Source organism: Petromyzon marinus, chromosome 40 (genome assembly GCF_048934315.1).
Source record: "Petromyzon marinus isolate PM22_M1 ecotype Great Lakes invasive population chromosome 40, UKy_Petmar_22M1.pri1.0, whole genome shotgun sequence".
NCBI lineage: Eukaryota > Metazoa > Chordata > Hyperoartia > Petromyzontiformes > Petromyzontidae > Petromyzon > Petromyzon marinus.
In genome coordinates, this window is record NC_133706.1 from 1,278,789 (window position 1) to 1,304,840 (window position 26,052).

Here is a 26,052-nt window from a genome sequence, read left to right on the forward strand (position 1 = left end):
ACAATGCCAATGAAACAACAATGCCAATGTAGCAACAATGCCAATGTAGCAGCGATGCCAATGAAGCAACAATGCCAATGTATCAGAAATGCCAATGAAGCAACAATGCCAATGAAGCAACAATGCCAATGTAGCAACAATGCCAATGTAGCAGCAATGCCAATGCAGCAGCAATGCCAATGAAGCAACAATGCCAATGTAGCAACAATGCCAATGTAGCAACAATGCCAATGTAGCAGCGATGGGCAGCAGCAGCAATGCCAATGAAGCAACAATGCCAATGTAGCAACAATGCCAATGTAGCAACAATGTCAATGCAGCAGCAATGCCAATGAAGCAACAATGCCAATGTAGCAACAATGCCAATGTAGCAACAATGCCAATGCAGCAGCAATGCCAATGAAGCAACAATGCCAATGTAGCAGAAATGCCAATGCAGCAGCAATGCCAATGTAGCAACAATGCCAATGTAACAACAATGCCAATGTAGCAGAAATGTCAATGTAGCAACAATGCCAATGCAGCAACAATGCCAATGCAGCAACAATGCCAATGCAGCAGCAATGCCAATGCAACAACAATGCCAATGCAGAATCAATGCCAATGCAGCAACAATGCCAATGCAGCAACAATGCCAATGCAGCAACAATGCCAATGCAGCAACAATGTCAATGCAGCAGCAATGCCAATGCAGCAACAATGCCAATGTAGCAACAATGCCAATGCAGCAGCAATGCCAATGCAGCATCAATGCCAATGTAACAACAATGCCAATGCAGCAACAATGCCAATGTAGCAACAATACCAATGCAGCATCAATGCCAATGCAGCAGCAATGCCAATGTAGCAACAATACCAATGCAGCATCAATGCCAATGTAACAACAATGCCAATGCAGCATCAATGCCAATGTAACAGCAATGCCAATGCAGCAACAATGCCAATGTAGCAGCAATAAAACATGCTTCAAATCGCTTTAAACTATTGTCATTGTAGCGCGTATTTAATGTGGAGCTGCACTCTGATGTTCTTGAAGAAAACACGTATTAAAAAGGAGGCGTTGGAAAGCTTAAATTTAGCATAAAACTCACTTGAAAATATTCAACGTCTAACTTAAACTGCAGATGTTCAGAATATTATATTGAAATTATCTTATAATTATAAAATATTAAAAGTAATCATAACTATTAAAAAATGCTTGAAACTTTGTAGTAGAACGAAGCAAAATGGAGAGTACAATTATAACAATCACATATTCATTCTACAGAATGAAAAGCCCTGGTAGAATCATTAGATCAAAATGTTTCATAGCAATCATAGTATTTTTTTAATAATCAAATAGTTAATAATGAAAATTAATTTTAAAAAAATTAGTGTTGTTATATCAATTCAATATTTATTTAAAGTTGCGCATTTTGATGTGATGTCACATTTCTAAACCCCCCCCCCCTCGTCACACATCGTCACAAATGTCTGACCCCCCCCCCAGGTGCGTGACGTCATTTATGGACGGCCCCATTCTCGTTTGGAGATGTACCGCTGCCGAATACTCTAAATGCACGTTTCTAACTGAGCCTTCGCGTCAGCTCTCACCACCACGATTCGTTACTGGTTTCTGTTGGGTTAGATCTCCTCCACCCGACAGAGCCAATGTAATTGAGTTGTCACGTCGTGGGCAAACACAACGCGAGATTTTGGTTTTCCAGCAAAATCAGAGGAGGAGGAAGAAGAGGAATGTCGAAAAGCACGTGCAACATGCTGGCGACTTCACGCGACGTTTTGCTCAAGATCACATTCAGCAGCATCATCGTCAGGAGTTAACAAATAACTGGAACCTTGTACGCCGTTTAACATTGTCCCAATATTTGCCCGCTTTCCAACATTCATCCGGTCTGCTACAAAACCAAAAAACAATTTGGCATATTTGTCCATGACGTGACATGTCGATTTGATTATCCTCTTGTCGGGTGGTGGAGGGCTACAGTTCAACATTTTACATCGCTCCTTACACGACGATTTGACCTCGAGCAAACGAATCATGAATCGACATCCGTAATCGTGAGAGTAGTTGGGTTTTTATTTAACAAAATGTGAGAGGATCAAGAAACCGGAATGACTCTCATTTAGTACCAGAGTGGCACGGGATCACAAATTAGAAATCGGCACGAAAGCAAAACCGTGGCACGCGATGAATCCAAAACATCGCACAGACACGAATCCGTGGTGCTTAACAACACTCCCCGTGGTGTAAGTCGGCTCGGGGCAGAGTATTGTTATTAATCGTAGTAAAATAAAAAAAAAACATGAAGTGGGATCATTGAACAGACGAGGACACGTGCCAGCCGTGGCGAGATGGGCGTCGCGGCGGGGAGATGTTAACTACCTCGCCCGGTATGCGAGAGGTCGTGGGTTCGATCCCGATGCATGTTTCTTTGGAGTTTAAATGTCTCTCCCCCTCCGGTCGCGTGAAATTTTCTTCGAGTCCTCCGGTATTTTCCTCCACATTTAGAGGCGCGGAGGATCGGATCTTCTTCGCTTGCATCGCGGGTCCAAGCAAGCCACGAATTAGTTGCTGGTTATAAAGAGCTGGACTTCGGTTCTTCCATTAGCCTACATTCTCAATGTTCACCAGGGCAACGTGGTTACACTTTGGCTCTTGGCATTCTCTCTTGCCCATGGCAACTGACAAAACACCATAAATGTGACGTCGTCGCTGACCATCCATTCGACGGCGTCAGGCGGTGCTCGACGTACGTTGAACTTCTTTCGCACGGTACGTAGCCCAGCGTGCTAATTGGACGTACCTCCTGCTTGCAAGCGGATTCGTGGGCCAAGGTTTTCCCCTCCACATTTAGAAACACGCGTGCGGAGAGAGCATTTGGCCGCGAAACATTTCCGCATGACGATAAGCCACTTCGAGCTATCTATCGTTTGTGATCCCCAGGTGGCTTCTGACAAAGAGCCGCATAGCTCAGGGGGCCTTACCGGGTACAATAAAGCATCGTTTCGTTTCGTGAGTGTGCCGGACAGACTCTTCACAATCGAAACAATGGCACGAGGCAAAAACATGTCACCGGTGCTTCGTGTACAGGCGCAGACTCCCACGCCCAGCACGAGCCACGACTACGCGCGTTGTGGCCCCGGCTGCTGCACGGTGCGGGCATCGCTGAGTCCTCGGTGGGCAGTGCCACCTTTGGGGGGAAGCGAGCTGATGGAATCTGGCTGTGTGCGCGTTTTGCTGCCATTGGTCACAAAACGAAGACCGCCTCCGCGTGCTGCCCTGCACCTGAGCACAATGCCGCACATTTTGATGTCACGTCGCAAACGCAACGTTCGTATTTACAGCGGCGTTTACCGAACAGCACCGCATTGTCGAGAGGCAATGCGTCTAAATTTGTATTCGCCTACCCAACCCCACCCACCGCCCGGCTAAATGTAAATGGGGATAAATGGGGGCATTGGGTTATTGATTGGGTGTGGCAGGAAGTGGGTGGAGGGCCGGGAAGTGATTAAACATTTGAAGCCACCGTTCCCAGACCGAGAGGGCTTCGCATTTGCACGTCTCGGGGGCCGCCGTGATGTTCACGTCACGCGAGGTGGAGTCCTGGCCGCTGAAGCGAACAACCACACACACAAAAAAACAACAACAACCCCAACAAGAATCTAAAAGGAAAAGAGCAAACCCCCCCCCCCGTGCGTGTTTTTCTATTAAAACAAAGCCAGCCCAAGTGAGAACGTGGCTCGGGTTTTCGTGGCGAACGAGGCGAATAGACGAGAACAGAAGAAGAGGGCTTCTCGACCCCGGGAGGCTGCGAAGGACAGCAACAAGAACACGCGACTGATGGGATGCACGCGGTGCATTGTTGACGGCCTTTGTGGGCGCGTTGCTTCTTCTCACAACCCGAAAGGGGCTTCGATTTGCATTCGTGAAAGTTCCTCAAAGCCAGAACGAGCTTGTTCGCGTGACGAGCACAGTACTGGAGTGGTCGCCCCGACCGAACTTTCAACGTTGACCCATGCTCCTCAATGTTTCCTGTCACACAGTTTCTGTAGCGACCCATTCGGGGGGGGGAGCGGTGGCGCGGTGGTTAGGGGCCGTCCATAAATGACGTCACGCACCTAGGGGGGGGGGAGGGGGTCAGACATTTGTGACGATGTGTGACGAGGGGGGGGGGGGGGGTGAGAAATGTGACGTCACGTAAAAATGCGCAACTTTAAATAAATATAGACAACACGTTCTACTTATATTCTTAGCTCTTACGGTAAAGTCACGTTGAAGGGAAACAATAAAATAATAAAATATATATAAAACAATAAAAATTCTCACGACGTTTCGACCATAACACAAACGGTCGTCATCAGGTGTGAAAACCAACACCTGATGATGACCGTTTGTGTTATGGTCGAAACGTCGTGATATTTTTTATTGTTTTATATATATTTTATTGTTTCCCTTCAACGTGACTTTATCGAAAGAGCTAAGAATATGAATTACTGCAGTCACTGAAGGCTTTAAATCACGTTCTACTTAATTAAATAGACTTTGTAATCAATGTTTCTCCTACAACATCAGAGTGCAGCGCCACATTAAATACGCACTTCAATGACAATAGTTTAAAGCGATTTGAAGCATGTTTTATTATTTGGGGGGGGGCAGAGCTTTGTGACGTCATATTTGAGGGGGGGGGTGTGACTTTTGTGACGCCGTGTGACGAGAGAGGGGGGGGGTCAAAAATCGTCCACAATCGCGTGACGTCATTTATGGACGGTCCCTTAGCGCACTGTGCTACGAACCCGACGCTAACCCCGAGTTCGATTCCCGCTCGTCTCCCAACCTCAGTGGCAGCGAACATCCGAACCGGTAGTGGGGGCCTCTCCTAGTTCGACTCTGGCGAGGTGTGGTATTAAAAGATCAGCCCCGGGAAGACAAAGGCAGCTGGGCGCGGTGTTGGCTCTTGTGTGGCAGGCCGCGACCTTAATGAGATGCTTGCAGCACTTTCCCCAGGAGCCTGGGTAGGCTACACGGGGGGACGTTTCCCTTCGTAGCAACCTTAAACACTGCTCCGCTAGATAAACGGATCGCGATCTTAACTCACAATGAAATCCACAACTCTGAAACAAATGGAAACAATCGTGTTTTTAGTTTGAGCATGAACACAATTTCTACTGAAGTGGGTTCCTGGTAAAATTCCAGCATCCCCCGCCCACCACCGAAGTCTAAACAGTTTAGACAAGCGGCGAACTTCTGACCTATAGGGACCTCATCCCCGATGCACCCAGAATCAAGATAATGCGCCGACATCCATCACTAATCGTGGGGATTTGGAGGAATGCTTAGGCCAAACCAGACAAGCCGCGAAACAACAACAACCACACGTGGAACAAAAACAACACAACACAGCCTCCCTTTGTTGTGCGCTCACTCACCCAAAGCCATCTTCTGCAAACTCTCATTTAGACATTATATACAATACAATTAAAAGATAAAAGTGCCATATTTTTAGACGTGCACATACGCCACGGGTCATTCATGAAACGAGCGAGTTCCAAATTCGAATGATACAAATTGTAATATACAAACCTTCATTGGCTTTTCGCAATCGTGCCGGGCAGCTATGTGAGGCGCTTCCGGCTATAAACCTCGCGGATGCTCGGCACGACGTCGTCCGACGTTTCGCTCCGCGTGCCGGGAGCTTCTTCGGGAGGATGAAGAGGCTCCCGGCACGCGCAGCGAACACAGCGGGAGATCGATTCCCGCATCTCCCGGAAAATCGTGCTACACACGGACATCAGGGACACGGACATCAGGGACACGGACATCAAAGACACGGATATCAGGGACACGGATATCAGGGACACGGATATCAGAGACACGGACATCAGGGACACGGACATCAGGGACACGGACATCAGGGACACGGACATCAGGGACACGGATATCAGGGACACGGACATCAGGGACACGGATATCAGGGACACGCACATCAGGGACACGTGACGTGTACAAAAGCGACGTTCCAGCAGCACGTGCGCCACCCTCGTGCTCACGATCCATCCCCGTCCATCATAACGAGAGAGACTTGGAGACATCCTCTCAGCTCTTTACATCGTCCACGTGTCGGGGTCGACCAGACGCCACTTTGAAACACTTTGGGGGCTCGGGTTCACGGCCACATCTGCTTTTCATCCGGAGGTCAACGCGACGGGGGTTTTTTTGTACGTTGTTGTTGCGGGGAATCAATGCAACGCTGACCGAGTGGTTGTGAAATTGAGTTAGCGCACACGCGGATTTTTCTATTTGGCGTGGCAATTATCAGTCTCCGGTAATGCCCCCACACCACTGCCGCCGCCGCCACCCCTCCGTGGACGAGGCGCGCTGCGGGGCCAAGGCTCACCCCAAGGTGGCAACAACGCCTTTGGGCGTCCACACACGAGTGGTGGTGGTGGTAGTGGACAAACCACGCGCGCCGCCCCACGGAGGCCACGGGCCCTCTCCCCCACGTGCATCAGCAGCAGCAGCAACAACAACAAAGACTCGCGGGGCGATTTACGCGCGATTCATCTCAAAGCTGATCATTGTCCGGTCGCCCCGCCGCTACTTGTGGCGTCGTTTAGCGCACGGCGGCCTGGAGGAAAACAGGAAACAATGGGGGTCGAAGCTGGGGCTGGTCGGTTGCCTCGGATCGCGAGAACAGCGAGCGGAACCGAGACGGAAAGACGACAAAGCGTTGTTTTTACTTGACCGGGTAAGGCCCCCGCTGAGCTACCGTGCAGCTGTTGCTCAGAAGCGACCTGCCTATCACAAGTGGCAGCTCAACGAGGTGGCTTTTCGCGTGGAAATGTATAGCAGCCAACATACTCTAAAAACACACGTTGATTCTATCAACTTTATTTTACCAGGTAAGGCCCACTCCGCTATACCGCTCTTTTTCAGTGAGCGACCCGGCCACAAATGATAGCCCAAAGGAAGTGGCTTAATCATCACGTGGGCATTTATAGCAGCCAAGAACTCTAAACGCGTGTTTATAAATATTGAGGGGGAAAAACCCGGAGGACATGGAGAAAACTATAAACTAAACAATTTTTTAATTTACCAGGTAAGGCCCAATGAGCTCCGAAGCTCTTTTTCAGAAGCGACCTGGCTATCACAAATGACATCTCAACTGCAGTGGCTTATCACGTGCACTTTTATAGCAGCCGACTGCTCTAAACGCGTGATGATGTTGATTCTAAATGTGGATGGGTAAAACTGGAAGGTCCGGAGAAAATCCACTCGGCCATAGGGAGAGAGAAAGACACGGAAACTCCAAATATACAGCAGGCAGCATGGAGTCAGGGTCGGGATCAAAGCCACGACCTCCTGTATACCGGGCGAGGTAGTTAACATCTCCTAGCCTACGTGATGATGATGAGAGAGAGAAAGACACGGAAACTCCAAATATACAGCAGCAGGCGTCAGGGTCGGGATCAAAGCCACGACCGTCTGTATACCGTGCGAGGTAGTTAACATCTCCGAGCCACCGTGATGATGATGAAAGAGAGAAGGACACGGAAACTCCAAATATACAGCAGCAGGCGTCAGGGTCGGGATCAAAGCCACGACCTCCTGTATACCGGGCGAGGTAGTTAACATCTCCTAGCCTACGTGATGATGATGAGAGAGAGAAAGACACGGAAACTCCAAATATACAGCAGCAGGCGTCAGGGTCGGGATCATATCCTTGATGCTCATCTTGATAAATTCAGGGAGAACATGGGAGCGTACTCGGAGGAGCAAGGCGAGCACTTCCACCAGGATATACTGGACTTTGAACGCCGCTACCAAAGACAGTATAACTAGAACATGATGGGAGACTACATTTGGGGGCTGATTCGTGAAAGTGATTTACAGTATAATCGTAAATCTCGAAAACTACTCACTTCTAAATCTTCTGTAGTAATTTTTGCATGACTTTAGTATAAATACATGATAATTTTGATTCATGTTGTTATTTCTGACTTTATGTGAACGAAAAGACACAAATTCGCCCGTTTTCTCATTGAAAATAGGTAAACTTCAAAATATCACTGTCCTGGTCACAAAAGCAAAGTTTGTGGGGAATAATAGCCATTTTCTATACTTTTTAAGCATAAGCAATGAAAACATAACACTTACTACCCAGGAACAAAAAAATGTTTTACATCGTGTGATATCTCTCCTGTGACAAGGATCAGAAACACGGGCATTGACAAAGCAAGACACTTCAATAAATCCTGATGAGACAAACAGAAGCGATCTTCGTTGTAAAAGTCCCATTTAGCACTGCCACGGAATAACAAAGAGCGTGACTCCACACTCTCGCTTGCCGCTGCAACACATTCAGGGGAAACGTAAGCGCCGATATTCCTGTCAAAGTAAAAACAAGAGGACTGGGGTGATTTCGCACGTCAAGTTTTATTCACCTTTTCAAAGGTATACGAGAACAACAAATTAGATATTCCATTAAAGCAGTGGTTCTTGACCTTTACTGTAGCCTTGCACCTCTTTGGTTCTTTATATTAAGCACAATTATAACGTTAGTAAATACTTAGGGTGATGAAACTAAGTAGTTGTACTTACCGTGCCCGTGCTTAATTTGTGTTGCGATTATTGACTTTCTAAAACAATCTGGAATGTCTCGCACCCCCAGGGGGTGCGTGCACCCCATGTAAAGAATCCCTGGTTTAAAAGCCTCTGCAGTCCAAAAAAAACTTGACCATTCAGTACCACGAACGTATGTTTGTATGTAGAACTTATTTTACACCGTACGTAGCCAGCCGTGCTAATCAGAGGTACAGGGGGAAGGGCAATAAACTAAACACAAAAAGCAGTTCTAAAGAAATTAGTTTGTCAAACTAGATTATTTAAAAGTGCGTAGTTCCAGTGGCTTCCTAATATCGGAAGAGCGTTCCAGACGGCCCCAAAAGCGCATCTGAAAGCGCCCGATGGTAGCGACTGAGTGTAAATGTACGGCCATGATACATACAACTGCACTTTATCTATAAGTGTATTCATGCTGACACATGTCAAAAGTCAGCTGGCCATTTCAAAACTATCACAGCATCATTACTGGAAGAACCCCCCCCCCCCTAAAAACCCTCTATTATGGATTAGTGGACTAGTTATGTCCACATCTGGTAGGGGGGAGGTTCAAAAGCCCTCAGTGATGATCTTGGTTACTCCACGCAGCAAACTAACAATGCCACTGCAAAAACGAAGACAAAGACCCCCCGTGTAGCCTAAACAGACTGTTGGGGCAAGTGCCGTTAGCGAGCACCTATGAAGGCCGGCACGGCACAAGAGTGGGTGGGTGGCCAGCACCACGCTCGGCCATCTTTGTCTCCCTAGTGGCGATGTTTACACACCGCACCAGGTACTCATTTGAGGTTGAGAGCTCGGACCGGTTCAGATAATCATCACTGGTTGGTGGGCGTGAGCGGGAATCGAACCGGGTTTGTAGCGCAGCGCGCTAACCGCTACTCCACGACCGCACATACACACCCACAGGCACATTTACGCACACAACATGAACGAGTGTGCAAAATACAAAAAATCATCCGGTGATGCTGATTCTGCGTTGGCAGCGGTGCAAAGGCACAATCAGCACATTCGTCACTAACACTGTGGACTGAAGAAAAAAATAGACGTTTCTGGCAACGGCCCTTTTTAAGAGTACAAAGATGAATTCAAATTTGCATTCACATTTGTGCTGTGCTGAAGGGCCATTGAGGAACATGTTGAGTTGTTTCCCCCGCAATGAATAATTGTAGTAGTGGCTTGGTATAAGTTGTGATTGGCTCCCTTGCACCCTACAGCTACTAGAGACTTCACGTGTATTATTATAGCGACAGATACAAACATTTACTCTTGAATGAAAATGCATTAAGTGATGAGGGGGAGAATTCATTACATGCCTACCTGGTTACAGATCGTGATTAAGCACACGATATACTGCTTTTAGGCTGAATTGACCTAGCTAGGGCCCAGATCAAATATAAAAAACTTCTGCATTGGTCATATTCTGTACGAAGTTACATTGCTCGGCTTGTATTGATGGATGTTGAACTTCTTTTGCGCCATACGCACGTAGCCAACCGTGATAATCAGAGGCCACATTTGTTTGTAGTTCCATAGACCTTATACACAGGGTGGCCCTAATGTCATGACACCTTAGGGCTATTTCATTTATTTTAACAATGGAATGAAAGCATTTTCAGTGTTTGTTCTTTAACTTCATATTTGATCCTTTTATCATTGTATTTATATCTATGATTCTTCTTCTTCCGTTTCAGATGAATCTTTAAAGCGTTCTGAATCCACTTAAACAGATAATACACGCATGCATTAATGTGAAAGGAAGTCAATTTTAAAATGTTCAAATAAACAGAATCACCCCAATGCGTCCTGACTTTTGAGCCACCCTGTATATAAAACAACCTAAAATCTACAAAAATCTCAATGTTAAAAATCCACACTCAGAAGAGCTGCCTCCCACAATGCCTGCCACATGTTTCCACCGTTAAAGGCTCACTTGAAGGGAAAGCAATATTCCCGTGACAAGTGATGTGTGCTAAGCGAGGTGAATGTGCATCCAGACACTTTGGGATTTACGGGAGGTGGTGGTGGTGGGGGGGGATTTAAAGCCTTGCGGCAGCAATGCCGCAAGTACACCACACTTCAAAGGAATTACGTGGCCAAAAAAAATCACAGTTTCATCAACATCTCTCAATGCCACCCCACCGTCAGGCCCACAGACTCACTGGCCACACGTCTTGCGTACGCACGGTCTACACTAGAATGTAGAAGGGGGCTGGGTACAGGGATGTAAACAGCTGCTAGCGCGTACCAAGGCTCGGCGCGGTGAGAAAAAGGAACGAAAGGGGATACAGGAAAATGCTTTTCTCCACGTCGTAGCCATCTATCCCTCTGGGGGGTTGAGTATCCATACCCTGACAGCTTTAACAAGTAGCAGATCTCCCAGCGGGCACCACCCAGCACCCCACCCTGATAGGCATGCGACAGCACACACACACGCACACGCAGAACACACAAAACAAAGGTTCCCCCGATAGATAGCCTTTAGACATTGTTGGGGGCAAGTGCCCTCAGCAGAAGCACCCCATGAAGGCCGACACGGCACGCGATGGGGTGGGTGGCCAGCACCACGCCCGGCCGCCTTTGTCTCCCCAGTGAAGATTTTTACACACTGCGCCAGATACTCATCTGAGGCTGAGTCAACCTAAGGGAGGCCCGGAACTGGTTTAGGTAAACGTCACCGACTGTTCATGAGCGTAGTGCTCTAACGACTACACGAGCGCCTCCCGCAAAGACTGAGACCCCCGTGTAGCCTGTAACAGACAGTAGGGGCAAGTGCTGTTAGCGAGCACCTATGAAGGCCGGCACGGCACACGAGGGGGTGGGGTGGCCAGCAACACGCCCGGCCGCCTTTGTCTCCCCAGTGGCGATGTTTTACACACTGCACCAGGTGCTCAGTGGAGCCGTGAGTCAACCTCAGGGAGACGGAGGATCGGATCACATCGTCGTCACTGGTGTTGACCGTGAGCGGGAATCGAACTCGGGTGGCCTGGTTTGCAACACAGCGCGGTAACCACTACATCACCCCCCCCCCCCCACACACACACACACCGCCCCCTATTCCAACTGACCTGACGGGGATCTGAAAGTGCCCAGGACCAGCTCAATATTTGCCAACGACAAGAGGGCCTCTGTTCCCTGTTTGGCGATAGCTGGTAGCTACAGCTGTATACATGTACACGTGTGTGTGCCCACGTCGGCCCGCGGCTGTTGCGTTCGCCCTCGTGGGAACAGCTGGGCTGGAAGTGCACGGCTGTGCCGTGGGTGCCGGAATGAGCACGCTGTGTGTGCGAGTGTGTTTAGGTGTTGGCACAGGGACATGCTGTTTACCGCAGAGAGCCGGGAGGCTGTTTGCGCAGCCCTTGGGAATTAGCACTCCGCATGCACATCAAAGGGACATCTGGGAGGCCTTGTTTGTGGTCGAACTACAAGGGGAAGACACGTGTGAGCAGAGTGGCCTCTCTCTGCCCATCACCTAGATCCACAGTGATATTAACGAACAAACAAAAGTCTTCTGTAACCATTTGTAAAGTGTCAACTCGGACACTCACGGGCGATCGCAGTGGCGGCTTTGGGTGCTTTTCACTCGGGGAGGGCTTCGTGTCAGACGGCGGGGCATCGTGTCAGAAGGGTCGGCCTCGTGTCAGAAGGGTCGGCATCGTGTCAGCTGTCCCGTGCTGCGAAGGGTTTGTGACGCAGATCAAAGACGCGGCGTAAAAATGTCAAATTTTGTGGCTAGAAGCGAAGGGGGGCACCACACTCGGCATTCTCAAGACAAAAACGTGGGAACTCATCGCCTAATTTTTTTTATTACCAGGGCCCCATGGAATAACAGAGTCATCGACCAAAACGATTCGCTTAATCTATCTGGCCTCATTTGTGTGCTATCAAGAAGGGCCATTGCCTGAAACGTCACCTATTACATTAAGTAATATGCCCTTTACAGCCGCAGTGTTATCGACGAAATGTTCCGAGTGTGTTTCTGTTGTGGTCGTCAGCAGTTTGTGCACCGTTCCCGATGCAGCGGCCATCGCCACACAACTTGGCGTGCATGCGCCGCACGTGACCCACCGATTAGCACGGTGGGTCACGTGCGGTGCGAAGGAAGTTGAACACAGTACGTACACACACTCACGTACACACACGTACACACACACACTCACGTACACTCACGTACACACACGTACACACACACTCACGTACACACACACACACTCACGTACACACACTCACGTACACACACACACACTCACGTACACACGTACACACACACACACACACGTACACACACTCACGTACACACACGTACACACACTCACGGACATCCACTGCGCGCTTCGACCGCCGTCTAAGCGAGCGGTGTTGTTCTTTTCATACCGAGCATGGCAGCGAATGGCAGGCAGGGGTCAGGGTCTGGGGAACGCGCGGCTTGTTTACATTGTCCAACCATTTAGCGCGAGGGTCGGTTTATTACAATCGAGTGAAATTATGGTGGTCGTGGGGGGTGTGTTTGATGTCAAATTCACCTCCTCTCTCTCTCTCTCTGCCGCAGGACACAATAAACCCGCTGTGGGCAATCACGGGCCACGTATCGCTTAATGAGTAACATTCCGGGCTGGGCAGGGGTCGGCAGACGTCACTGCACTTTGTAGGATCTGTGTTTGTTGTTTCACAGCTGCCCAATGCGCCCATGAATTGCAATCACTCGTGTGTGCACGTGTGTGTGTGCGCGTGCGCGCGCGTCTTTTTAAAAGGTAACTTTCTTTCATAAAAAGTCCGAGGCTGCTGCTGCTGCTGCTTTGCCGTCTCCGTGACCAGCCGAGCGGGTCACACGGCCGGGTTTGCTGCAGAATCGATGCGGGCGGCGAGACAGGGACGCGACTACTCCGCGCTATATTTCGCTTTCAATGTGAACTTAAAGCCACGGTTTTTTTTTCTAAGCTCGTGTTTGTTAAGATAACCGCATTTGCTATGAGGATCGTCGGTGTAATATTTGCGCTCGTACGGGTTTTCTCAAGAGGAATGGAAAGCATGAAAAAATAAAAACCACGTGAACAGCTCACTGACGAAAAATACAAATAATACGAGTTACCCTTTCTGGCAGTAAGACAGGTGTTAAGATGAATAAACACCAGATAGAAACCTTTTACAAGGAATCTCAGCACGTCGGTGTTTTATTGCCACACACAGGGTACAACCTAATCTTATAGGTTGTACCCTTTCTGGCAGTAAGACAGGTGTTAAGATAAGTAAACACCAGATAGAAACCTTTTACAAAGAATCTCAGCACGTCGGTGTTTTATTGCCATACAGGGTACAACCTATTCTTATAGGTTGTACCTACTCTTATAGGTTGTACCCTTTCTGGCAGTAAGACAGGTGTTAAGATGAATAAACACCAGATAGAAACCTTTTACAAGGAATCTCAGCACGTCGGAGTTTTATTGCCACAGACAGGGTACAACCTATTCTTATAGGTTGTACCCTTTCTGGCAGTAAGACAGGTGTTAAGATGAATAAACACCAGATAGAAACCTTTCACAAGGAATCTCAGCACGTCGGTGTTTTATTGCCACGCACGCACAGGGTACAAGCCGCGACGAGATCCCCCTCGTGTGGCCATCGCGAGGTGGAGCAGGGAGAGGCTCCTCCGAGCGAAGGGCACCCCCTTCACTTGGTCGGGGGTTGTCGCTTTCTGGACGGCGTCTCCACTGAATGGCTGCGGCTGCTGCGGCTGCTAAACCAAATGAGTTAAACGACATTTTCCGCTTGTTGCGACACTAATTATTGAGGCAATGCCGCTACTGCTACGTTGGCAACGGTGCACACGCATAAACATCACAACCTCGTCGCGGTCGCCAATAACTGTGGTCTTAAAACATGGAAAATAAATATATAACAGGCGACGTTTCGGGCAATGGTCCTTTTTCAAAGCACACGAATAAATTATCTATAAAAGTGTAAAAATATTTTAGGCTCATTGCCTAAATTGTCACCTGTTGCATCTGTTTACTTTTAAGGCCGCACACACGGCGTTCCTGGCGAGTGTGTTGAGTTTGTTGTGGTTCTCATTGAGTGTGTTGAGTTTGTTGTGGTTCTCATTGAGTGTGTTGAGTTTGTTGTGGTTCTCATTGAGTGTGTTGAGTTTGTTGTGGTTCTCATTGAGTGTGTTGAGTTTGTTGTGGTTCTCATTGAATGTGTTGAGTTTGTTGTGGTTCTCATTGAGTGTGTTGAGTTTGTTGTGGTTCTCATTGAGTGTGTTGAGTTTGTTGTGGTTTTCATTGAGTGTGTTGTGGTTCTCATTGAGTGTGTTGAGTTTGTTGTGGTTCTCATTGAGTGTGTTGAGTTTGTTGTGGTTCTCATTGAGTGTGTTGAGTTTGTTGTGGTTCTCATTGAGTGCGTTGAGTTTGTTGTGGTTCTCATTGAGTGCGTTGAGTTTGTTGTGGTTCTCATTGAGTGTGTTGAGTTTGTTGTGGTTCTCATTGAGTGTGTTGAGTTTGTTGTGGTTCTCATTGAGTGTGTTGAGTTTGTTGTGGTTCTCATTGAGTGTGTTGAGTTTGTTGTGGTTCTCATTGAGTGTGTTGAGTTTGTTGTGGTTCTCATTGAGTGTGTTGAGTTTGTTGTGGTTCTCATTGATCCGCAAGTTTTTTTATCTGCCTCTGACCTCTTGGCACACACAGAGCAGTTGCCATGCAGGGCACACACACACACACCAATTACTTTACTCACCTGACCCAACAAAAGCCAGCTTTAATTACAAGATAAATAAATAACACGCCTCTGTCCCACATTTATCCCTCCGCATAAAAAAGACAAAAGTCCTATTTACACACGTCATAGCAGCAGGCCTTCTCGGAGTGAGACTTACCAGCAGCAGCTTTGGTTCACTACCAGCAAACCCTGGACTGGGTTCGGCAATCAGTGTCTCATCAGCAGTCAGGTTTGCTTGAGAGATACATGTATGGACGCATGCCGAACTTCGTATTTGCACGTTGAACTTTTTTCGCACCGTACGTAGCCAACCGCGCTAATCGGAGGTATAATGTATTAATTTATTCTCCACAATGCCACTGAATGATTGCACGGCGATAATCAGGTCAGCTGTCTTGCTCCGTTGACACATGCAAACCCCGACAGCCTGCTTGCTCAGTTTGCTTGGACCTCCCCCACTTCAAAGTAAAAGCCCCCGATCGAGAGCATCGCTGAAGAGGCAATGCAGGACAACCGACAGCTCTGATTTCACAGACACGCGGCTAAGGCGTGCGCTCCGCCTCGAACGTCACCCCACTGTCGCGTCGCGGCAACGGAAACCCGCATTTACAGCGAGCCAAAGGCACGGAGATCGTACAGCTGTGATGTCACGGACATTAAGATTAAAAAAACATTTTTAAAAGCTTCAAATTCAGACTGGACATCCTGGGACACGGTCCAGGTAGGGGTGTGTGGAATAAAATCTTACTTGCGGTAGCGGGTTCGTCACTTGAAGCGAAGGTTCGCACTTCTAATCCGACAGGCTGCCCTGTTTAATGCAGAGGGCGCGTCAACCGTAAAACACCGAAGCCGTCTCCGTCACCAGAGTGGACGCTGAGGATCCCACGGCGTCACTCGGTGGAGAGCGGGCCACTGCGTGTCGCCCGTCGCAATCCAAATTTGAAAAATGACTCGTGCCATTGCTCCATCGGGAAACGTGCAGCAACGGCCGGCCGGGCCGTACCGCTGGAACGTAGCGGGGAACTTCCTCAAGCAAGAGTTCTCGCGGTTGAACGAGCGCGGTAACAATAATCACAATAAACACAATCGTTTGCGCCACATTCCACCACAGGCCGAGGCCAAACTCCCCCCGTCGCCCCCTGCCCCCCCGCGTGGCGCGCTACGACTCCTGGCACCCGGCGCCGCGAGCGTGAGCGGCGGGGTCGCGCACGCCCATGCACAGCAGCGTGGGCCGACACGGCACGAGGGTGCTGTACGCCGCCTTCTTCAGCTCAAACTCAAAGGGCCGCAGCTGCTCTGCACGGCCGGCAACACGGGGGGGGGAGGGGGGGGGGGTGGGAAACGCACGGGAAGGAGGGGGGGGAAACGATAAACAATTTTTATTTTACCAGGTAAGGCCCACTCAGAAACGTAGCTCTTTTTTCAGAAGCGACCAACGAAGATGGCTCATCACGTGACCATGTATAGCAGCCAAATACTGCGAACGCTTGTTTATAAATGTGGAGGAAAAAAACAAAAATCCACGTGACCACGGGGAGAGAGAGACACGCAAACTCCAAATATACAGCAGCAGCAGGCGTCAGGGTTGGGATCAAACCCACGACCTCCTGTACACCAGGCGAGGTAGTTAACATCTCCTAGCCACCGTGGTGAGCACGGCTAAACATCACGAAGGCATGGATTGTGTTTATATTTTAGCTACCCATATGCGCGGCACGCTGCCCCCGCCATGCATGCACGACGTCAGCAGACTATACGTAGGTCACGTGATCCGTCCCGAGTCGTGAGCTACGAACACAGGGACGGCCGTCGCCATGGAGCGGCACTCACAAGCTGCCAAAGATGTTCCTCCATGCGCACGCAACAAACTATTTTAAAACCGAACCCAGACACAACGGCAAAGCACGACATGAGGCGAGCGTGCGTAGTGCCCGTGCCGGCACGTCGGCCAGCGTGGCGAACGGCCCCTTGAGCTCGACCTTGCCGGCTTGGAGGGAGGCGTGGAGCCGCGGCAGAAGCCTCCGGCAAATGTGGCAACTTCCACGGCCGATGCTGCTGATACGTGGATTTGTGGAGGGGAGGTGTGGGAGGGAGGGAAGAGTTGGGGGAGGGAGGGGAGGAGAGGAAGTGAGGGGGGAGTGGGGGGAGGGAGGGAGCAAGGGAGGGGAGGGAGGAGTGGGGGGATGGAGGGTGGTGAGGGAGGGGAGAAAGGGAGGGAGGGGGGAGGGAAGAGTGGGGGGAGGGAGGGGAGGAAGTGAGGGGGGAGTGGGGGGAGGGAGGGAGCAAGGGAGGGGAGGGAGGAGTGGGGGGAGGGAGGGTGGTGAGGGAGGGGAGAAAGGGAGGGAGGGGAGGGAGGAGTGGGGGGAGGGAGGGAGGTGCCTGAATGGTAATAATGTACAGACCCTGCTGCTCTTTTTGTGCCCACGTTTTGATTCGAAAGCGCAGGCAGAGTGGTCGGGACACCGAGCGGCTGCAACAGAGCGCCCGGATGAGGTTTTCCGTGAGGCCTTCGAGAGTGACTCTTGAAAACTGGACACCCGTCACACGCAGAAGACAAAGCGAGGACAAGGCTGCTGGGACAGGTGCTAATAACGAGCACCTCCTGTGAAGGCTGTCACGCCACACGAGGGGAGGTGGTCGGGAGTGAACATTTAACTCGGGTTGCCGGGTTCTCAGCACGGTGCGCTAACCACTGGGCCGTCGCTCCCCGCTGCGCACAACAAGGGCTGCCCAGAGGTTCCCGGAGGCCCAGGGCGGAATTCCACGCGAGACCCTCCTTCATCATTAGCGGAAAAATAACAGGGCTGTTGTGGGGCCCCTCTATTGCTCGAAGCTCGAGGCAATTTCCATATTTGCCGACCTGCTCTGGGCGGCCCCCGCGCTTATGTCGGCATCACATGGTACGCAAGTACAATATTGTATGGGCAAGTGCTGTTAGCGAGCGCCTATTGAAACAGGTCCGTCACACAAGGGGGCTAGTGAGGCTAACCTCCTTCCGTCTCCCCAGGTGCTGTGTTGACACGGCACGCTCGGCACTCCTCTGGAAACCCAGAAGAAAGTCCAGACCAAGTTTATATACCAGGTACAACCAGCTTCACCTTACAAAGCCTAGGTTAGCGGTTCAAATCTGGGGAGGGCCATCCGTGACCAAACCTGGTCATGAGCAAGCACACAAAAAAACTCACCACGTTAAACGTGGACCGTCACTTCCCCTACCTTAGTCTACGTCTGATGACTCATGGCATGTTTGCCATGATTGGAATTTCAGCACTCATTGCAGGGCACGTGAAATACAGCTCCCCCTGAGCCCCGGTGTGGATAAGAGGCCTACGGAAGGCGTCCGAGTCGGGTGGATCAGCCGTGGAAGCGAGCGGCTCGCAATCGGAAGGTTGCGTGTTAAAATCCCAGGTGGGGTTAACTCAGCCCATCATCTCTCTGGAGCTTGATAAAATACGTAACCACTAAAATCTTGACTTAGTGCTTTCGTGACTGCAGGAATTCATATTCTTTGGGTCTTTCGGTAACAAAAAACTACGACGTTTCGATCGCAATACAAGCGGTCGTCATCATAAGAAATGTTTTTTTGTTATTTTCTATGAACCTATCTACGTGACTTCACCGAAAGATCCAAAGAATATGCGTAACCACGATGTAGAGAAGTCAAAAGTGGTGTGTCCTCCGGATAGACGGGTGGAATTCCCCGCCACTGTCTCAGGACTGTAAGCAGGAGATGAGCACCGATGCCGCAAAACTCACTGGAGCAAGAAATCAAACGTGGTTCTGTGAACTGTTCTCCGACGATAACTGCTGCGAGGGCTCCGAGTGGAAACGGCTTAATCTCGCGTCTTACGACGCTGAAGGAACACTTGGAATATAATTTGCGAGAGGGAGAAGGATGTATTGAGAATAATATTTGCCCTGTGCCTATGAAACGCGTCACCCAGAATGTGCACACAAATGATCGGATGTCACAAGCCAAGCCAGGACGCCGTTCGTGCCAGGTTACCATAACGACGTCGGACTCTGCTCCGTGGAGGTCTGCAGAGGGCGTTGCACCAAAATCATGTTGTACAATACTTCCGCTCCCATGCCTATGCTTCCTCTTCCAACACACAACCGTCCGGCGCGGTGAAGCTCGGTCAAACAACTCCCACGAGCCGCACGGCGTGGGGAGGAGGCCCTCACCCAGCAGTGGATCGTGAAAAGGGGCCGTACATTGAACGTGTACCTTGTCGCTGTAGCTGAAGGACGCCTCCCCAGAGGTGTTCAGTATGTGACGGTGCAGGGCCTCCCACTGCGGGAGAGACAGGGCCAGGAGGGAGGCCACCTGCAGGCCGTCCATGTACATGAACGCATGGCCCGTGCCATCGTCCACCATCACGCTGCGGAACAAAGACAAAGGTCCCACCCCGTATAGCCTTAACACACTGTTGGGGCAAGTGCTGTTGGCGAGCACCTTTGAATAAGGCCGGCACGGCACACGAGGAGGTGGGTGGCCAGCACCACGCCCGGCTGCCTTTGTCTCCCTGGTGGCTATGTTTTCTGCTTCTTCTCTTGCACTGCTCCACTTGGGGATAACTTCCCTCCCATCGTCTCTTTTTCCCCGAGCTCTGATAACAATCTTCCTCGATGCAAAAGCCCCAAAAAAACCGTGTAAATTGTTATCGATTACGATTTCAACGGTGCTGTTTGTTGCTGACCAACCAACGTTTATGGGCCCACTGCGTTCGTTTAAAAGAAAAGACGCGGGATTAATGACGACAAATAATAATTACTGATTTAGGGAGGAAAGCAACACTGAGTCGTGCAACCATTTTTCAGGAGGGTCCTGCATTGAGTGCTTCTCTTAAGATGTGTTCAGCCGATTAATGAGTCGTTCGCACGAGCGGGAGGGAAACCGGAGCAGCCAGAAAAAAAAACCCACGGGCACGAGGGGGGGGGGGCAACGCTCTATCCCCGTACAGATGGAAACAGACGGCGGTTAGTCCACACTCTGCTGCCCCGATGTGTCCTGGCGAGCCAGAGGCACGGCACGTGCCGGACGCGCACGGCAAGGGAGTGTCACGGCAGGTGCGCGGTGACCCACCGACCCTCGCTGCCTCCACAGCGCTGGCCTACAACAACAGGCAGCCGCGTGCGTAGCCACCACTGCCCGGCCAGGGATGTCCGCTCCTCCACGTGCAACGCTCAGGCCCCGCGAGTGCCGCGTGCGAATGCGACATGGCCGGAGATCAACGACTCTAAAGCTGTTTACACGAGGGAGAATCGTAAATTTCCCTGACCGGCGCCTTGACCGGCGAGTCACCGGTCTCATACGTGTCTCGCTGAGTAAACAAAATTATGCGTGTCGAGGGGTTGAGCACGGCATCACCACTTGGGCCCCGGACCGATGGGGCCACAACGGTGGATCCCCCCCCCCCCTTTGCCAAATTGCTAAAAACCCGGCCGAGTACAAAAGGGCAGGAGCCACCGCACTTTTGAAAGCCGACAAAAAAAAAGAATAGCAGATCCTGCAAAAAATAGGCCAAGCAAGGCCGCCCGCAGGGTGAGCACTGCTTTTACGTGACGCCACTTAAGGGGGCAGTCCGCACACAAAGCCACGACAACCGATGCGGTGTCAACCGGGGGGGGACGGGAGCAGGGCAACCGTTGATGCACCGTGAGAGCGACGTTGGAGCCTTACCTCGCTTTGGCCGTGAAGCTGCCCTCTTCCGAGTTGCACGTCCCACGCGAAGCTCCGCTGCACTGGCCCTGCGAGAGATACACGCACGCACGCACGCATGCACGCACGCTTGTAGCACGCCCACGCCGAGGCTCAAACGAGCGATTATTTGAATCACCCAAGAAGCCGACGATTATTACCATCTTCTTTGGTTCTCTCGGTAAAGTCACGTAGAATGAGAATAAAATAATAAAATAAAATTCTCACGACGTTTATTGTATTATTTTATTCTCATTCTACGTGACTTTACCGAAAGAACCAAAGAAGATGAATCCTTGCAGTCATGAAAGCTTTAAATCGAAAGATTATGACCATCGCCATGAACCATGCATGGCTATTTATCCTCTCTGAATGCTAATTGCATTTCTGGATCGCTAGAACGGCCTGCCAAATTAAAGGCAGCTTTGACAAAGTCATAATAATCAATCACCTGAAGCAGTGCTGGCACTTACACGCACGCACTTACACGCACGCACTTACACACACGCACTTACACGCACGCACTTACACGCACTTACACGCACGCACTTACACGCACGCACTTACACGCACGCACTTACACGCACGCACCGCACATCAACAGCACCGATCCTGCCGCTGCCAATTTAAACGCCCGTCACCTGCAGGGCACTCCGCGGGCACGGGAGTGAGCAGTGTGGGAGTTGCCAAGCGGAAGCCCCGTGCCGGGCACGCGCCGAGGGCCGCCGGGGTGTTTACAAGCGGCGAGGTCCATCGGTCGGTCGCTCGGTGGGTCGGCGAGCCGGTCGATGGGTCAGTGGGTCGGTCGGTCGCTCGGTGGGTCGGCGAGTCGGTCGATGGGTCAGTGGGTCGTTCGCTCGGTGGGTCGGCGAGTCGGTCGATGGGTCAGTGGGTCGGTCGGTCGCTCGGTGGTCTCTGTGGTCACCTGGGCGAAATTGGAGCCGCAGATGGCGCAGGCCCAGCACAGGCGCAGCCAGCGTATTCGCACGACCCTGCAGCCGAGCCGCCCGGACGTGACCCGCTGCTGGCCGTGCAACAGAAGATCGGCGATTTGAAGAGTGGGCGCTCCGTCTCCCCAGGGGTCGCTCAGCGGGCTGGGAAATTCAAGGCAGCAACGCGAGGCGGTGCGAGTCAGGGCAAGCCGGCTCGTTGAGATTCACGTCCGCCGGTTTGAAGGCAAAACTATACAAGATGAAATGACAGCGAGCGATGGAAGGTAAATGATGCAAAACTCTGAACAGGTTCGCTGTCGGACGCCGCATGAGCCCCCCCCCCCACCTCGTGAGTTCCGCGGTGGTGGGGGGGGGGGGGAGGAGGAAATAGTGCAAGGCGTGAGTTTGAAGCGCGGCGCCTGGCCGCCGAGTGGCGTGAACGTGCGACGGGACGCGATGCGCGAGCCGTGCGTGCCACCTGGCCGAGGCGTCTGCGAAGGAAGTCACGTCCATGCTGCTCACGGGCAGGATCTTGCAGTACACATTCTTCCGCACGCTGCCAGGTGGACGGAAGACAAAGTTCATTGTTCTCATCATTATTCGTGGCAGATAAACAACTAGGAGTGTGCCATAGGTTAGTCTGCAGTCGCATGAATGCGGACGATTGTGGCGGTGACAACGAGAACTATTTGAATTCGTCAGACACGCCGAGTTGACGATGACAAGGAGGTGGCCGAAATTTTTTCTCGACTTTTTAATCCAGCAAAACCATTGACATGCGAGTAACGAAGCCTGCTCGTTGCATTCACAGAAAGGCTGTCCCTGGTAAAAAATCCGAGCAATCATGAAAAATAAAAAAAATTACTACAACGCGGAAGAGTGAAATGTCCATCTCTTCGCTGATACACTCAGGGGCGTCCACGCCGCCAACGCGGAAACTACGGCCCTGCGGTTCCACGCTCGCAACGGACAGTGCCGCCCCGCGCCAAGCATGGCCGCCCCGCGCGAGCATGGCCGCCCCGCGCGAAGCATGGCCGCCCCACGCGAAGCATGGCCGCACCGTGACGTGCATCTCTGAAGGCGGCGGAACGCGACGGTGGCGCCGGGCAGCAGGCCGAGTGGGTACACGAAGCACGACGGGTCCAGGTAGACGCTGACGCTCAGCTCGGGGCTGTCGAGGTCCTGCACGTCAAACCGTAGGTCGGGGTCTCCGGGCAGCCAAATGCCTGTCCGCAGTGGGCAGCGATGGAGTAAGAAGTGCATTAACACGGCAAGTTGTTATTATAATGGCGGCGTTCAGCCTCAAGAGACTAGCCCGAGATCGCACCCCCGATGAGCACGGTCGGCTACGTACGGTGCGAAAGAAGTTCAACTTTGCACTCCTACCCGCCGCTGCTGGACATCTGTGAAAAAGAGCTTTACAGCTCATCGGATTCCTCCAGTATAAATAAATATGATGATTCTGATATTGAGAAGCTGGTGTCACAGGACTAAAGCTGAAAGTGCATACCATTGGCCTCTTTCAACACTCGTGCAATGTACACATTTGGTATTCAAGGCAAAGCCTCTTCGTTTCATGCCAATGCAACCAAACAGATGAACCTCATTCCATATTATACTCTTTGGGTCTTTCGCTAAAGTCACGTAGATAAAAAAATAATCATAAAAAATCACGACGTTTCGATCGCAACACGAGCAATCGTCTTCAGGTGAAAAAATACAGCAGGTGGACTGCGGAGGCAGGAGAAGTATAGCGAGCTGTAGTGAGCTGTAACAGCAAGAGGTTATAGCGGTTTCAGATGGCTGCAACCCAAGGGTAAGTGGGCGGGGCTAGAGATGGAATTTACAGTAATATACCTCGGCCACTGTATTGCTAGAGAGTAGCACGTCAACCTGTTAGTGTGACCCCATAGCTACGGTGCTGAAGAAGCCATTGTATTGCTAGAGAGTAGCACGTCAACCTGTTAGTGTGACCCCACAGCTACGGTGCTGAAGAAGTCATTGTATTGCTAGAGAGTAGCACGTCAACCTGTTAGTGTGACCCCATAGCTACGGTGTTGAAGAAGCCATTGTATTGCTAGAGAGTAGCACGTCAACCTGTTAGTGTGACCCCATAGCTACGGTGCTGAAGAAGCCACTGTATTGCTAGAGAGTAGCACGTCAACCTGTTAGTGTGACCCCACCGCTACGGTGCTGAAGAAGCCATTGTATTGCTAGAGAGTAACACGTCAACCTGTTAGTGTGACCCCATAGCTACGGTGCGTTTAGACCATTTGGTTGCTGTACATTTCCACGTGATAAGCCATCTTCGTTGAGCTATCATTTGTGGCCAGGTCGCTTCTGAAAAACAGCTACGTCGCTCAGTGGGCCTTACCTGTTAAAATAAAATTAGTTTAATTGTTCCATTTCCACACGTTAACTGAGGAAACTTTTTTTCTCAAGTCCTGGTCGACGTTAATCTGGTTCGTCGAGCTCACTCGTGTCCCGCACTGCCCAGGTGCTTTGTACAAAGTCGTAAGCTTGCGGGGGGAAAAAAAAAAACTCAACTTTGGCTCCGCGCAAATTACCTCCCCGACTGTCTCCAACAACGCAGATCACACTGTGCCAAGCCCCGCGAGTGCCCGACTTTGGCGGCAATCCCACGAGGAGAGCGTGCGCACCGAGCTCGTTAGCGCCCGTCTCACTCACCCAGGCGCTTGCGCGAGGCGGAGTCGTGCAGCTTCCGGTAGCGATCGTGCGGGTGGTAGCAGAACCTCTCGGAAATTTGACCGGTGAACGACACCAGTTGCTCGCAGCTGTTGGGTTAGGGTCGGGGTGGGGGGGTAAGAGCGGGAGGGGGATGTAGTGGCGGGCAGCAGAAAGAGATGCGATTTTTTTTTCCACCTCTTAAGCGCACGCTTCGGTGAGGCTGTATGACCAGACGCGACGTCGCGCGGAAAATGAGGCCGCACATTTGAGGCTTCGTGCGACTGTTTGCCCACCGCCGGTTCCTGTGGCTCATTTGTCTCGGATGAGTTTCGTTGCGATGGACACCCGTGGCCGTCCCCTTGAGAGTGCACGGCGACATGATGTCATCACTCATCACACAACGAGGACCAATCAAATACTCACAATCCTTCCACCCAGCGCCTGGCCGTTTTGGACAACCCATCCCAATTTCTACACATTTTTTTGTTCATTTGTCAATATTATTGCACCATGCCGGTTTATAAAATGCGTGTGATGAATCCTTAATGACCTTCTAGAGTCTAGACTAAGGAACTGGCCTCGGTGGAAGTATGACCCAGTGACGTTCTCCACCACCACAATGCACGCACATATACAACTAACATTCAATTGCAGTCAACTGTTATGGAAAGTGACAAAATACTCAACACATTCGTCAATAACACACGGCCTTACATGGAACAATATATAACGGGGAACATATACAGTCGCTGGCTTCTTGAGAAAATGCCCTTCTTCATAGCACATAGAGAGGCATCTTGTATCGAAGAGACATAGAGATTGCCCCTGACGTGCTATGAAGAAGGGGACATTGCCCACACCATCACCAATTGTCATATTGTGCTGCTAGTGTAATTGCCCGTCATATGATGGGTTCATAAAACATTCATGCAATGAAAAAGACTAAAATGTAAAGGTTGTATTGAATTTTTTAAATTAAAAAAAAACCCTCTACATCACATTTGGTGTTAATTGACGATCATCCCCCAAAAGTTTTCCTTGAGGTGAATTTTGTTTTCACGGCTTCTGTACTGATGTGAATACAAAATAAATTAACTATTTATAAACCGGGAGGAGAGATCGGTCTTCAATAATTTTCGCAAAAATTGTGAGCAGAAGGTCGCTTTTACCAAACTGAATTTGCACTCAGTTACAACAACTTACTGGATTCTGGATTGATGTGAATTTTAAAAAAAGTGACTATTTGTTATTGATCGCAAGGGGAGAGGGCGGTGTTCACTCATTTCCACAAATGTTCACTGCAAGAGCGACCAAAAGTCATCAAAGTGAGACTGCACTGAGGTCAACGTCAAAGCGGATTCTGCTTCTTCATTTCAATTTCTATTCGATGTCCAAAATAATAATAA

The 26,052-nt window shown here is 50.5% G+C and overlaps 1 protein-coding gene across 2 annotated transcripts in view; it reads right to left on the minus strand.

The window, feature by feature from the left end:
* Positions 1–15,346: 15,346 nt before the first annotated feature.
* The window catches only part of CTC1 (CST telomere replication complex component 1), a 130,044-nt gene continuing 119,338 nt past the window's right edge, over positions 15,347–26,052 (minus strand). For both annotated transcript variants that reach the window (XM_032968633.2, XM_076073003.1), the window contains exons 19-26: positions 24,647–24,753; positions 23,019–23,184; positions 22,437–22,514; positions 21,952–22,120; positions 21,009–21,076; positions 19,554–19,707; positions 17,728–17,854; positions 15,347–16,621 (exon numbers count right to left, since the gene is read on the minus strand). In XM_032968633.2, the coding sequence (XP_032824524.2) occupies positions 16,485–16,621; positions 17,728–17,854; positions 19,554–19,707; positions 21,009–21,076; positions 21,952–22,120; positions 22,437–22,514; positions 23,019–23,184; positions 24,647–24,753 (1,006 nt within the window). In that variant the 3' untranslated portion in view covers positions 15,347–16,484. The remainder of the gene's footprint in view (positions 16,622–17,727; positions 17,855–19,553; positions 19,708–21,008; positions 21,077–21,951; positions 22,121–22,436; positions 22,515–23,018; positions 23,185–24,646; positions 24,754–26,052) is intronic.